At 41.9% G+C, this 13099-nt stretch overlaps 1 protein-coding gene across 1 annotated transcript; it reads left to right on the top strand.

Annotated features, from left to right (window-relative positions):
• Positions 1 to 3561: 3561 nt before the first annotated feature.
• LOC123748402 (protein psiM) lies at positions 3562 to 8654 on the top strand. Its single transcript, XM_045730592.2, has 2 exons — positions 3562 to 3826; positions 7259 to 8654. Exons 1-2 carry the CDS (start codon positions 3794 to 3796, stop codon positions 8129 to 8131), a joined length of 906 nt encoding a protein of 301 aa, XP_045586548.1. The 5' UTR covers positions 3562 to 3793; the 3' UTR covers positions 8132 to 8654.
• Positions 8655 to 13099: the final 4445 nt, after the last annotated feature.

Genomic DNA, 13099 nt, shown 5'->3' with positions numbered 1-13099 from the left:
GTGTGTGTGTGTGTGTGTGTGTGTGTGTGTGTGTGTGTGTGTGTGTGTGTGTGTGTGTGTGTGAATGTGTGTGTGTGTGTGTACCTGTTCTGTCTGTCTGTCTGTCTGTTGTCTCTCTCTCTCTCTCTCTCTCTCTCTCTCTCCCTCAAGAAAATACACACCGTAACCACAAGGTTATTTTTGCACCATACTTTGATGCAATTTTGCAATAACCTGGTTAAAAAAGTTGTGCTTACAATGTGTGTATGATGGGACATTATATACACTTAAAATAAAAGATAAAAAATCTTCTGAGAAAAGGCAATGAATTCATACTTAAATCGAGTCACAATAGGACCTGATCTTCTTAAAATGTTGTGGTTGGAAAACGTGTCTCTATGAAAAAGTCAGTTAATTTGTCTGAGGCTGGAGGCCAGATGCTTGGGACTAACTTCATTAAACGTTGCAGGTTTAAAGGTTATTTTATAGTATCAAACGGTTGGTATCGGGCCTCAACGGTTGGTATCGGACCTCAAGCTCCCCTTGAAGTGGTCAGCCCCTATGCACCACCTTCACGAAATCGGTGAATGTGAAATGTTCAGCATTGAACCCATACAGTAGCATTTATTTACTTGTGTATTCAGTCAGTGACATGTAAAACGAATGTTCAGATGACAGATTTACATTCTGGGTGCAACCTTTTTGTTAGTGATGGAGATAGTGTAACACGAAGATGGAAATTTCTGGGGTGAGATTGCAAGGGTGTGAATGGGGGAAATGATGAGGGTGTATATGGGGAAAATGATGAGGGTGAATATGGGGGGAAATGATGAGGGTGTATATGGGGGGAAATGATGAGGGTGTATATGGGGAAAATGATGAGGGTGAATATGGGGGGAAATAATGAGGGTGTATATGGGGGGAAATAATGAGGGTGTATATGGGGGGAAATGATGAGGGTGTATATGGGGGGAAATGATGAGGGTGTATATGGGGGGAAATGATGAGGGTGTATATGGGGGGAAATGATGAGGGTGTATATGGGTATAGATAGGGCTGGTGTATGCAGGGAAAGGGGGGGGGGGAGTTGTTGAGTGGGAAGGATATGGGGATGATGTGTGTGGGTGGTGATATGAAGTGTGTATGTAGGTTGGGAAGATAGGGAGGATGTGGTGGGTTGAGGAGGGTTTATGAGGGGGAGGATATTGATGGTGTGAGAGGGGAGTCGGGGAGAGTTGGTGTTCGAAGGGATAGGGAGGGTGTATTTTGTTGACATGGAGAGTGTCTTATCAGTGTTAGTTGTAGCAATGTGATTTTTATTAATATTAGTTGTAGCAATGTTAGTTTCAGGAGAACACACAACATATGCATTATTACCAAACTCTCCCAGTCATTGTCTCTTCAAATAACCTCTATCACAACGACAGGTGGTAAATTTCCCGCCAGTTGATCAATAGCAATAGTAGCCCATAACCCACACCAAACTTCAATCAGCTACCACAGCCGTTTGCTCCAGGCACGAACTCGTATATATTAGGACAAAAACCCACACTTGTGTATATGTGAGATTTATGTAAAGAAATTACACCAAGACTTTCGCACTCTCCAGAGTGCTTTGTCAAGTTCTGAGTGTGTGATTAGGAGGAGACTTACTTCTGAACGTCTAATCATTAGACGATGAAATGGAAGTCTGGTCCTAATCACACACTCAGACCTTGACAAAGTACTCAGGAGAGTGGGAAAGACTTGGTGTAAATTCCTTACATAAATTTCACAAATTCAGAAGAGTGGGTTTTTAACCTATGTTATTATGTCTGTGAGTAGACATTTCCATTACTTATCATTGGAAATGTAGAGTAGTAGACATGAGTAGAAATTTAAGTAGACATGAGTAGAAATGAGTAGACTTTTCCATTACTTATAATCGGCCGACCAGGGGAGCCGGACGGCCGAGCGGACAGCACGCGGGACTTGTGATCCTGTGGCCCTGGGTTCGATCCCAGACGCCAGCGAGAAACAATGGGGCAGAGTGTCTTCCACCCTATGCCCCTGTTACCTAGCAGTAAAATAGTTACCTGGGTGTCAGTCAGCTGTCACGGGCTGCTTCCTGGGGGTGGAGGCCTGGTCGAAGACCGGGCCGCGGGGACACTAAAAGCCCCGAAATCATCTCAAGATAACCTCAAAATCATATCTGTTTTTGAGTGAGCATCTGGCCATGATACCCCAGAAGGAACGCTTCCAAACATAGAAGTTCATTACAATAAGTAACAGCAGCTTTTACCAAAAAGTTATTTGCGAATAAACTATTTGAGTTGTTTACAAAGGCTGCCTTCCAAGACTGTGTGGAATGTCAGATGATTGGAGGAATCTTCAGCCAGCCCATCCTCGCGAGTTTTCACAACGTCATTAAACGGATGTACCAAATTGCCGAAATATAACCTAACCGAGGACCAACTAATTGAAAACGGGACATCACATCAATTTTGCGACCCGCTGTGATTTTTAATATATCAGTTTGTAGCCTAAGTGGATTTATACGTCGAAATGCGATGTAGTACACAGATCCGAGAGGATGGGATGTCCTGACTGATGATTGATATTTAAATGTTCAGTGCTGGAATTTTGACAACGCATAAATTTTTTGGCTATGAAAACTTAAAACACAATAGAAGAAACTAATTAATGACTGAAAAGTATTTACAACATTATTTATATCAGGAGAATTAATATTTCTGTGAATTTGTAGCACTAATTTTGGATGGGCAAATATCAGTATTAGAAATGTGATAAATCGTTACTTCTCTGTTAGTTTCCATCAAATTTTAATATGTTTCTCATATAATGAACATTGTTCAAGGCACTACAAAACTAAATTATGGTTTCCCTGTTTGTAAATAATTAAAATTTGATTGAGTTGTTAACAATTTATAAAGACAAGTAAAAGCATGTGGGGAAGATTTTTAAGACGCACATGACATCGGAGGATATGGAGAAAGCAAGATGCAGCAGGCAGACAGGAGCCACAGTGTTGAGCATGCAAGGTGTGGCTGACATGTGTTTAAGTACTGAGAGGTGTTTTCCAGGAAGCACAGCATGTATGTGCAAGCGTTAACTGAATATTTAGATGTAAAACTAGGAGCACACATGGGCTGTGTATATCCTCTCGATATTTATTGATGTGGCCTCGAGGGAGGTCAAATAAGGAGACAGTGTGTAAACTAAATTTTGGTTTTTGGTTTGGGTTTTTGTGAGTTATTTCATTAACATAAAATGTGAACCTTAATATATACACACTAGTATACATTTTGTCCACAGGTCTCATGTATACTGTCTTATAGGGCAGCTAGTGACTAACACGATAAAGTGTGTGGAGTAGTTTTGGTGAAGGAGAGAACAAATAGATTTTGATAGAGTGGCACAGAATATATTGATTTCTGTAAACAAAATTTTAATTAACAATAAATAATCAATTAAAATTATTATTTCCTTGTATATGCTTGATCTCAATGGGTTCTTCTCCCGTGTAGCAACTGCGTCTCGGTGATAAGAGGTGGAGGTATATATGTCCGTCCAAGGCAACAGCAGCTGCAATAGGCTCAGAGCCCGATAGTAAGGTTCAAACAGACACAACAGCTCGCTTGCTCCAGGCACCACAATAAGTCTCGTCCAGGTACTACGACACACCTGCACCAACCGCAGAACACACCTGTACGACCCACCACAACACAAGTGCAGCAGGAGACAGCCATTCCAGCAGTTATCAGCATCACCAAAGCGGCAAGCCTTTTACCGTCAGCTGTTCAGCGTCTTCATCATGGCCAAGCAGCTCCTGCTGGTGTTTCTCTCGGTAATAATATCCACAAGTAATTTATTAGTTTTTTTTTACAATCTTTTTACTGGTATTTTGGGAATATTTCATTACACCTGTATAGGGGGAATGCCTGTGTCTGTCACTTAGTATGTCTGTGTTCTCTTTGAGAATGTCTCCTTAACGTGTGCATGCAAAGACAGATTATCTTGGTCAACCAGAAATAACAGAAGTATGCAACAAATATTTTAATTCGTAGAAAATCAGACAAAACATTATTGGGCTTAAAAAATTGTTTGTCTAAAGAAAAATGTTAACGTTTGGCTACAATATAAGTTGCAGAATTGAACACAATTATTTGTTATTTTTTTTTTCGTCTTAATGATGTTACTGTTAATTATAAATTCAGGAAAATATTTCCATGGTTACCAAAAATTATGTCGGTAGAAATTACTTTTAAAATCACTGTTTCTTGATGTTTAAAAAGAAAATTTATATGGATTGATTCTTTGAGTTGAAGAGAAGCTGTGTGTAGGGTATGCATGTTTAACCTGTCCTCCTAACAGAGCATCGCATTGTGACGTATACTTTACTTTAGGCCATAAATTGTCGTATTAGAAAATGGCAGTGACTCGCAAAACTTACATAATGTCCCGTTTTTGTTTTGGGTCCTCTGATAGGTTATATAAGGGCACTTTAGTACGACAGTTTCTTGACGTTGGGAAACCTTAGGAGGACAGTCTGTGTTGTAGACTTCGTAAAATATGTACAGACCAGCTACATCTGGCCGGTGTTAGAGACTGAAGATGTATTACACGGAGTCTAGTCCATTAAGTCTGCTCCTCATCAGATGTGTGTCTAGTTGGCATTAAACCCGAATTAATAGCAAGAACTCTATGGCATATCTAATTTGTGAGTTTAAAAGTGTTGAATATCCTTTAGTATCTAAGATATGTGTATTACTCATCAGAAAATCTAATTAGCTAGTGAGATTAGCTAACAAAGCTTTCAAATATTTAGTATACAATAATTAATGTTTAAATAAGTGACTAAATTGTGTTCATCTTTATGAGATGAACACAACAATTCACAATTGTGTGTTGAACAATGAACAATTCTCCTTCTTCGGTTTCTTCTTCTTCTTCTTCTTCTTCTTCTTCTTCTTCTTCTTCTTCTTCTTCTTCTTCTTCTTCTTCTTCTTCTTCTTCTTCTTCTTCTTCTTCTTCTTCTTCTTTTTCTTCTCATTATTATTATTATTATTATTATTATTATTATTACTAGTAGTAGTAGTAGTAGTAGTAGTAGTAGTAGTAGTAGTAGTAGTAGTAGTAGTAAGAGTAGTAGTATTAGTAAGAGTAGTAGTAGTATTAGTAGTAGAGAAAGATGTAGTAGCGAGCATAATAATACAAGTAAATAAATAGTATTAACCAAATGTAATATATGTGTGTTGTAGTACTACTAATAATGGCAATAGATTAATAATTTCAAAATTGTAAGTGAATTTTTTCTGAAAGAGAGAGAGATGTAGACAGACAGAACAAACTGAGAGACAGAGACAAAGTGAAAGATAAAGACACACTCAGGGTACCTGGGTTGACCAGGGCACCGCCGAGTCTCCCATCCAGTCTACTATAAACGATATAATTATTGCTATTTTTTAGGTTTACTAAACATTGTGAATGATGGTAACTCTCAGCTCTATTTTGCTGGGATAGCACTGACAGATATAACATCACTGACATATAACATCACTGACAGCTCTACCACCACTGACAACAATAACACTAACAACTATAACAATACCGATAACTATAATAACACTGACAACAATAACATTGACAACTATAACAACACTGACAACTATAACAAGACTGATAACTATAGCAACACTAACAACAATAACAAAGTGACAATAATAACACTGACAACAATAACAAAACTAACAACAATAACACTGACAATTATAATGAAACTGACAACAATAACAACACACATATAACAACACTGACAACTATACGAACCCTGACAACTAAAGGAACACTGGCAAAAATTACAAGGACAACAATACCAACACTGGCAACATAACCAACACTGACAACATAACCAACACTGACAACATAACCAACACTGACAACATAACCAACACTGAAAATAATATCACTAAAAATAATAACACTGACAACAATAAAAACACTAACTTCTCGGTTATATCTTGAGATGATTTCGGGGCTTTAGTGTCCCCGCGGCCCGGTCCTCGACCAGGCCTCCATCCCCAGGAAGCAGCCCGTGACAGCTGATTAACACCCAGGTACCTATTTTACTGCTAGGTAACAGGGGCATAGGGTGAAAGAAACTCTGCCCATTGTTTCTCGCCGGCGCCTGGGATCGAACCCAGGACCACAGGATCACAAGTCCAGCGTGCTGTCCGCTCGGCCGACCGGCTCTCTCAATAACTTCAATACGACTGATAACTATAACATTGATAACTATAACAACATTGACAAAAATAACACTGACAATAATAACAACAATAACAATGCTGAGAACAATAACACTGACCACTATAGCAACGCTGACCACTATAGCAACGCTGACAATAATAACAACAATAACAACACTGACAACAATAACAACACTGACAATAACAACACTGACAACAATAACAACACTGACAATAACAACACTGACAACAATAACAACACTGACAATAACAACACTGACAACAATAACAACACTGACAATAACAACACTGACAACAATAACAACACTGACAATAACAACACTGACAACAATAACAACACTGACAATAACAACACTGACAACAATAACAACACTGACAACAATAACAACTATAGCAACTGACAACTATAACACAGACAACAATAACAACACAGACAACTATTACAACACTGACAACTATTACAACACTGACAACTATTACAACACTGACAACTATTACAACACTGACAACTTTAACACTGACAACTATTACAACACTGACAACTTTAACAACACTGACAACTTTAACAACACTGACAACTATTACAACACTGACAACTTTAACAACACTGATAACTATTACAACACTGACAACTTTAACAACACTGATAACTATAACAACACTGACAACTTTAACAACACTGATAACTATTACAACACTGACAACTTTAACAACACTGATAACTATAACAACACTGACACCTATAGCAACAATGTCTCTCATTGAGTGCTAGCCAAGATTGTCTGTGATTTGCATTATGCAGTATAACAATGTTGGAATGTTTTATATTGAACAAATCCACAAGAGCCGTGATGAGGGTTCGAACCTACGCCCGGGATGATCCCAGACGTGGGTCATTTTACTTGTCATTTGATGTATCACGCTAGTGAGATTTCTGTGTGTGTGTTTTATATTGTTTATCAGTTGTTGTTTCAGCAGGAACTAATAAACAAGACGATTGTCTCCTGCAGGTTGCGTTGGTGGCGGCGCTGCTCTGTGGCTTCGCTGCCGGATACTGTGAGCCAACTTGCCCGAGCCCTCTTCCTCCTACACGTAAGGTAGCTGATCCTCTCGACTGTACTCGATATTACATCTGTTTGGAGGACGATAACTTGCCCTCAGACTCTTCTATAGCTTGTCCAACTGGTCAATCCTTCGACCTAACAACATCAGATTGTGCTTCTCAGCCAACTTGCTTACCAACCTGCACCATACCAGATTGTCATCTACGATGTGGCACAGCTGATATCAATATCTTTGACCCGAATAATTGCAGCATCTTCTACCAATGTGTGGGTGGTCTTCTGATAGGACCTATCGTTTGCCCCGTGAATCTTCCCTACTTTAACGGACTAAGTTGCGGCACGGTTAAGAGCAAGTGCTGCAGTGACCCCTGCCTTGCTTTCTGCTTTGAAGTGGGAATGGAGATTCCCGACCCCCACGACTGCACCAGATACTATTTGTGTACCAGAACAGGACCAGTCACCGAGGAGGAACATCAAACCTGCTCTTCAGGTTCTAATTTTGACATAAGCACAGGTCACTGTGTGGCCGGCGCCCCTTGTAACATTCCGTGTGGTAAGACCACGGCCCCTGGGGAAAGTACGACCACTCCAACTCCTAACTGTGAGGAGTCTATGACATGCACGGCAGTGGGACAATTCCCCAAGTGCATGACGTGTGACCAGCAGTTCTTTAACTGTCCTAACATTGGCCAGTCAGCCATCGTTGAGACTTGCCCAGAATCCTATGTATTTAACACGGATCCCGCCTATCCTTACTGCGTTATACCCAGTGACTGCCCCCACCACCCACTGTACAAAGTCCACCAACCACTGCATTAAGCTCACGAACCACTGAACTCACTCCTCCACCCACTCAACTTATGATACCACTTACCTGGAAACAATTGGTGCGACATGCCTCTTATCCGGGCCACCAGATACTCCCACCACCTATCCATCACTATTACCCTTCCCTGGGACCATTATCTACCCCTCCGTCACCCACTTGTACTTTTATCTAATATTTACATTTGTGCAATCACCTGCACCTGACCACACTGCCTGCATGTTGAGGCAAATATTGTTAACCGTGAAGAAAAAAATGTATAACATAAATAAAATGTGTATAACTTGTAGCTAATAATGTGTAAAGTGCTGCAAATGATGTATAAATTTAATGAAATCACATATGACTTGTAGTAAATAATGGAAAAACTTGTAGCTAATAATCTATAACTTGTAACAAATAATGTATAACTTGCAGCAAGTAACATACAACCTGAAAAAAATAATGTATAACCATTAAAAAGAAATGTATAACTTGGAAAAATATGTTTTAATCAAGTAAACAAGCCAAACATAACTGCTGTTTGCTTTCCCTAGATTTTCTTTGTTATAGAGAGGATAGAGAGGAAGAAATTTGAGAGGGAGTAGAGAGGAAGAGATGAAAGGGGGGTAGAGAGGAAGAAACGGAGAGGAGTGTTATGAGAGACCCGGGCACAGACAGTTTATATCTAATATAGTTTAGTATATTTAGTAATTAAATCAAATATACAGCGAATACAAGATGATTTAGATAGACATTTAAGATAGACGCAAGATTAGAAGATGGTTTTTGCAGCCCATCCTCTAAAAGGAAAGTAGTTATATTAGTAACGATGAGGTCGATCGTACAATTTGGACGTGACGGATCAATAGGAAGTAGACTTTTGTATTATTGAATTTGCACAAACCGGAAAAGTTGTTCTACTTATACAGACGGTGAGTCACAATAATGTGGCTGAAGATATGATGACCAAAACCACACCTCAAAAAATGGCGAAACGCCGAAGTATCGGTCTGTCCTGGACCTTTATCAAGTCGTGTGATAAAAGAGACGAAGGTATGGGCAAAGAAATAAGGCAAGAGAATGTGGTAAGAGGCAATAAGAGAAGGTAAGAGTAAGGTGAAAAGTAAGAATTGGATGAATGTAAGAATGGAATGAAGGTTAAAATAGGAGGTAAGAATCAGAGGAAAGTCAGAAAAAGAAAATGGGGGTAAGAAAAAGGGGTTGGCTTAAGTCAGGTCACGTCTGTTAAAAAGGTTGGAACATTTGAATATGTACTGTAAAAGGAGAAAAACAAAGCAACATCAGCAACAAAGCCATCACTAAGGTTCATGTTGGGTAGGTTGTACTCACCTAATTGTACTCATCCAATTGTGCTTGCGGGGGTTGAGCTTTGGCTCTTTGGGCCCGCCTCTCAACTGTCAATCAACTGGTGTACAGATTTCTGAGCCTACTGGGCTCTATCATATCTACATTTAAAACTGTGTATGGAATCAGCCTCCATTACATCTCTGCCTAATGCATTCCACCTGTTAACTACTCTGACACTGAAAAAATTCTTTCTAACATTCCTGTGGCTCATTTGGGTACTCAGTTTCCACCTGTGTCCCCTTGTTCGCGTACCGCCAGTGTTGAATAGTTTAACCTTTTCTACCCTGTCAATTCCCCTGAGGATATTGTAGGTAGTGATCATGTCTCCCCTCACTCTTCTGTCTTCCAGTGTCGTAAGGTGAATTTCCCGCAGTCTTTCCTCGTAACTCATGCCTCTTAGTTCTGGGACCAGTCTAGTGGCATACCTCTGAACTTTTTCCAGCTTCGTCTTGTGCTTGACAAGGTGCGGGCTGCATGCTGGGGCCGCATACTCCAGGATTGGTCTTACGTATGTGGTGTACATGATTCAAAACGATTCCTTACACAGGTTCCTGAAGGCTGTTCTGATGTTAGCCAGCCATGCATATGCCGCAGACGTAATTCTTTTTATGTGGGCTTCAGGAGACAGGTTTGGTGTGATATCAACTCCTAGATGTTTCTCTCTTTCTGTTTCATTAAGTACTTCATCTCCTATTCTGTATCTTGTGTCTGGCCTCCTGTTTCCACCGCCTAGTTTCATTACTTTGCATTTACTCGGGTTAAACTTTAACAGCCAATTGTTGGACCATTCATTCGGTCTGTCTAGGTCGTCCTGTAGCCTCCTACTATCATCCTCTGTTTCAATCCTCCTCATAATTTTTGCTTCATCAGCAAACATTGAGAGGAACGATTCTATACCCTCTGGGAGATCATTTACATATATCAGAAACAGTACTGATCCACGGACCGACCCCTGCGGGACTCCACTTTTGACGTCACGCCAATCCGAGACCTCACCCCTCACAGTGACTTGTCTCTGTTACTTAGGTACTCCTGTATCCAATGGAGTACCTTCCTTTCACTCCAGCCTGCATCCTCAGCTTTCTCACTACCTCTTGTGTGGTACTGTATCAAAGGCTTTTTGACAATCCAAAAATATGCAGTCTGCCCACCCCTCTCTTTCTTGCCTGATTTTTGTTGCCTGGTCGTGGAATTCAATTAGCCCTGTGAGGCAGGACTTGCCATCCCTGAACCCATGTTGATGCTGTGTTACAAAGTTCTTTCGCTCCAGATGTTCCACTAGCTTTCTTCGCACAATCTTCTCCATCAGCTTGTTTGGTATGCAGGTTAGGGACACTGGCCTGTAGTTCAGTGCCTCCTGCCTATCCCCTTTCTTGTATATTGGAACTACATTAGCTGCCTTCCAAATTTTTGGCAGTTCCCCTGTTTCCAATGATTTGTTATACACTATGGAGAGTGGCAGACACAGTGCTTTTGCTCCTTCCCTTAGTATCCAAGGGGAGATTCTATCTGGGCCTATAGCCTGATCTATGTCACATCTAACTCTAGTAAACACTTCTTTACTTCCCCACTGGTAATCTCAAACTCTTCTAGTGGTTCCAAGTTAACTATTTCCTCTCTTATCTCTGGAATCTCTCCTGGCTCTACGGTGAAGTCCTCCTGTAATTTCTTATTCAGTTCCTCACACATTTCCTTGTCGTGTGTAGTGAATCCTTATGCCCCTATCCTTATATTCATTACCTGTTCCTTGACTGTTGTTTTTCTCCTGATGTGACTATGCAGCAACTTGGGTTGAGTCTTTGCCTTGCTTGCGATGTCATTTTCGTATTGTCTTTCTGCCTCTCTTCTCATCCTGATATATTCATTCCTGGCACTCTGGTATCTTTCTCTGCTCTCAAGTGTCCTGCTATTCCTATAGTTTCTCCATGCCCTATTACTTTGCTGCTTAGCTAGCCTACATCTCTGATTAAACCATGGGTTTCTCATCTTCATTTCATTGGTTTCCTTTCGAACTGGGACAAACTTGTTCGCTGCCTCCTTGCACTTGTGCGTGATGAAGTCCATCATGTCCTGGGCCGTCTTTCCTCTGAGCTCTGTTTCCCATGTTATATCTGTTAGGAATTTTCCTAACTCCTCATAGTTTCCCTTTCGGAATGCCAGTTTTTTGTTTTCATTACCCCTCCTCGAGTTCAATAACGCTTCCTCAACCAGATACTCAAACGCCAGTACTCTGTGGTCGCTCATTCCCACTGGGGCCTCATAGCCGATTTCCCTTATGTCGGAGTCGTTCAGAGTGAAGACTTGGTCGAGTCTCACTGGTTCATCGTTTCCTCTCATCCTAGTGGGTTCCCTGACATGTTGCCTTAGAAAGTTTCTTGTCGCCTCCTCCATTAGTTTGGTTCTCCAGGTAACCTCTCCTCCATGCGGTTCCTTGTTCTCCCAGTCTATCTTTCCGTGATTGAAGTCTCCCATGATGAGCAGATGGGATCTATTTTTTCAGGCAGCAGAGGCTGCCTTCTCAATTATAGTGTTAACTGCCATATTGTTGTTGTCATACTCTTGCCTTGGTCTTCTGTCATTTGGTGGAGGGTTATATATCACTGCTACTACTACTTTTGGTCCTCCCAATGTTATGGTGCCTGTTATGTAGTCTCTGAAGCCCTCGCAGCCCGGGATGACCATCTCCTTGAAGCTCCATTCCTTTCTCATTAGTAGGGCCACTCCACCTCATCCCCGTCCTTCCCTCTCTTTCCTTATTACAGTGTAGTTCTGGGAAAACACCGCATTCGTTATGATACCTGGGAGTTTTATTTCTGTGAGTCCGATTACATCTGGGTTCACTTCTTGTGTTCTTTCCCGTAGTTCACTTGCCTTGCTGGTGATCCCATCTATGTTTGAGTACATCACCCTGAAGCTGACGCTCTTCTGTCCTTTCTCAGATCCTATTGCTTCCCCTGAAGCAGGGAAACAGGGAGGGACCGGGATAGGGGGCCTATGAAGGGGGACCTGGTGGTTCTGGGGTGTGTGATGGCTGGGAGGATGTGGGACGGGGAGGATGGTGTAGGTGGGAGGGTTTGGGGGGTGAGTGAGCGGGGGAGGGTGAGAGGGGTATGCTTTGGAGAGTGTTGGAGAAGGAGAGGCTTGGGTGGGTATGGGAGGTGCGAGGGTTTAGGGGAATGAGGGGAAGTGGGGGGCTTGGGGTCATAAAAGGAAGGAGGGCTTGGGGAGGAGGTTGGGGGATAGGGAGTGCCGAGGGGGATGAGGAAAAAGGGAGGGCTGAGGAGAGTGGGGAGAAGGGAGGGCTCAGGAGGGTGGAGGATAGTGCAGGGTTTAGGGGGGGTGGGGAGAATGGAGGGCTTGGGGGTGAGGGAGAAGGGAGGGCATGGAGGATTGGGGAGGGCTTGGGGGGGGGGAGACGGTAGATCCTGGGGAGGGGGGGAGGTAGGGCATCTATTGGGTGGAGAATGGGGGAGGTGCTTCTCTCACTGAGTCGCTTGTGGAGGGTTCCCCGCTCCCTTCTGGGATTATAGGGCTCTGAGTTGTGGCTCCCTGATTCCTTGCTTTCTCCTTGCACTCCCTCCTCCCAGCTGCTGCCCTCTCTCGCTCGTCCT

Source organism: Procambarus clarkii, chromosome 11 (assembly GCF_040958095.1).
Source record: "Procambarus clarkii isolate CNS0578487 chromosome 11, FALCON_Pclarkii_2.0, whole genome shotgun sequence".
Lineage (NCBI taxonomy): Eukaryota > Metazoa > Arthropoda > Malacostraca > Decapoda > Cambaridae > Procambarus > Procambarus clarkii.
This window is presented reverse-complemented; position numbering and strand designations above follow the sequence as displayed.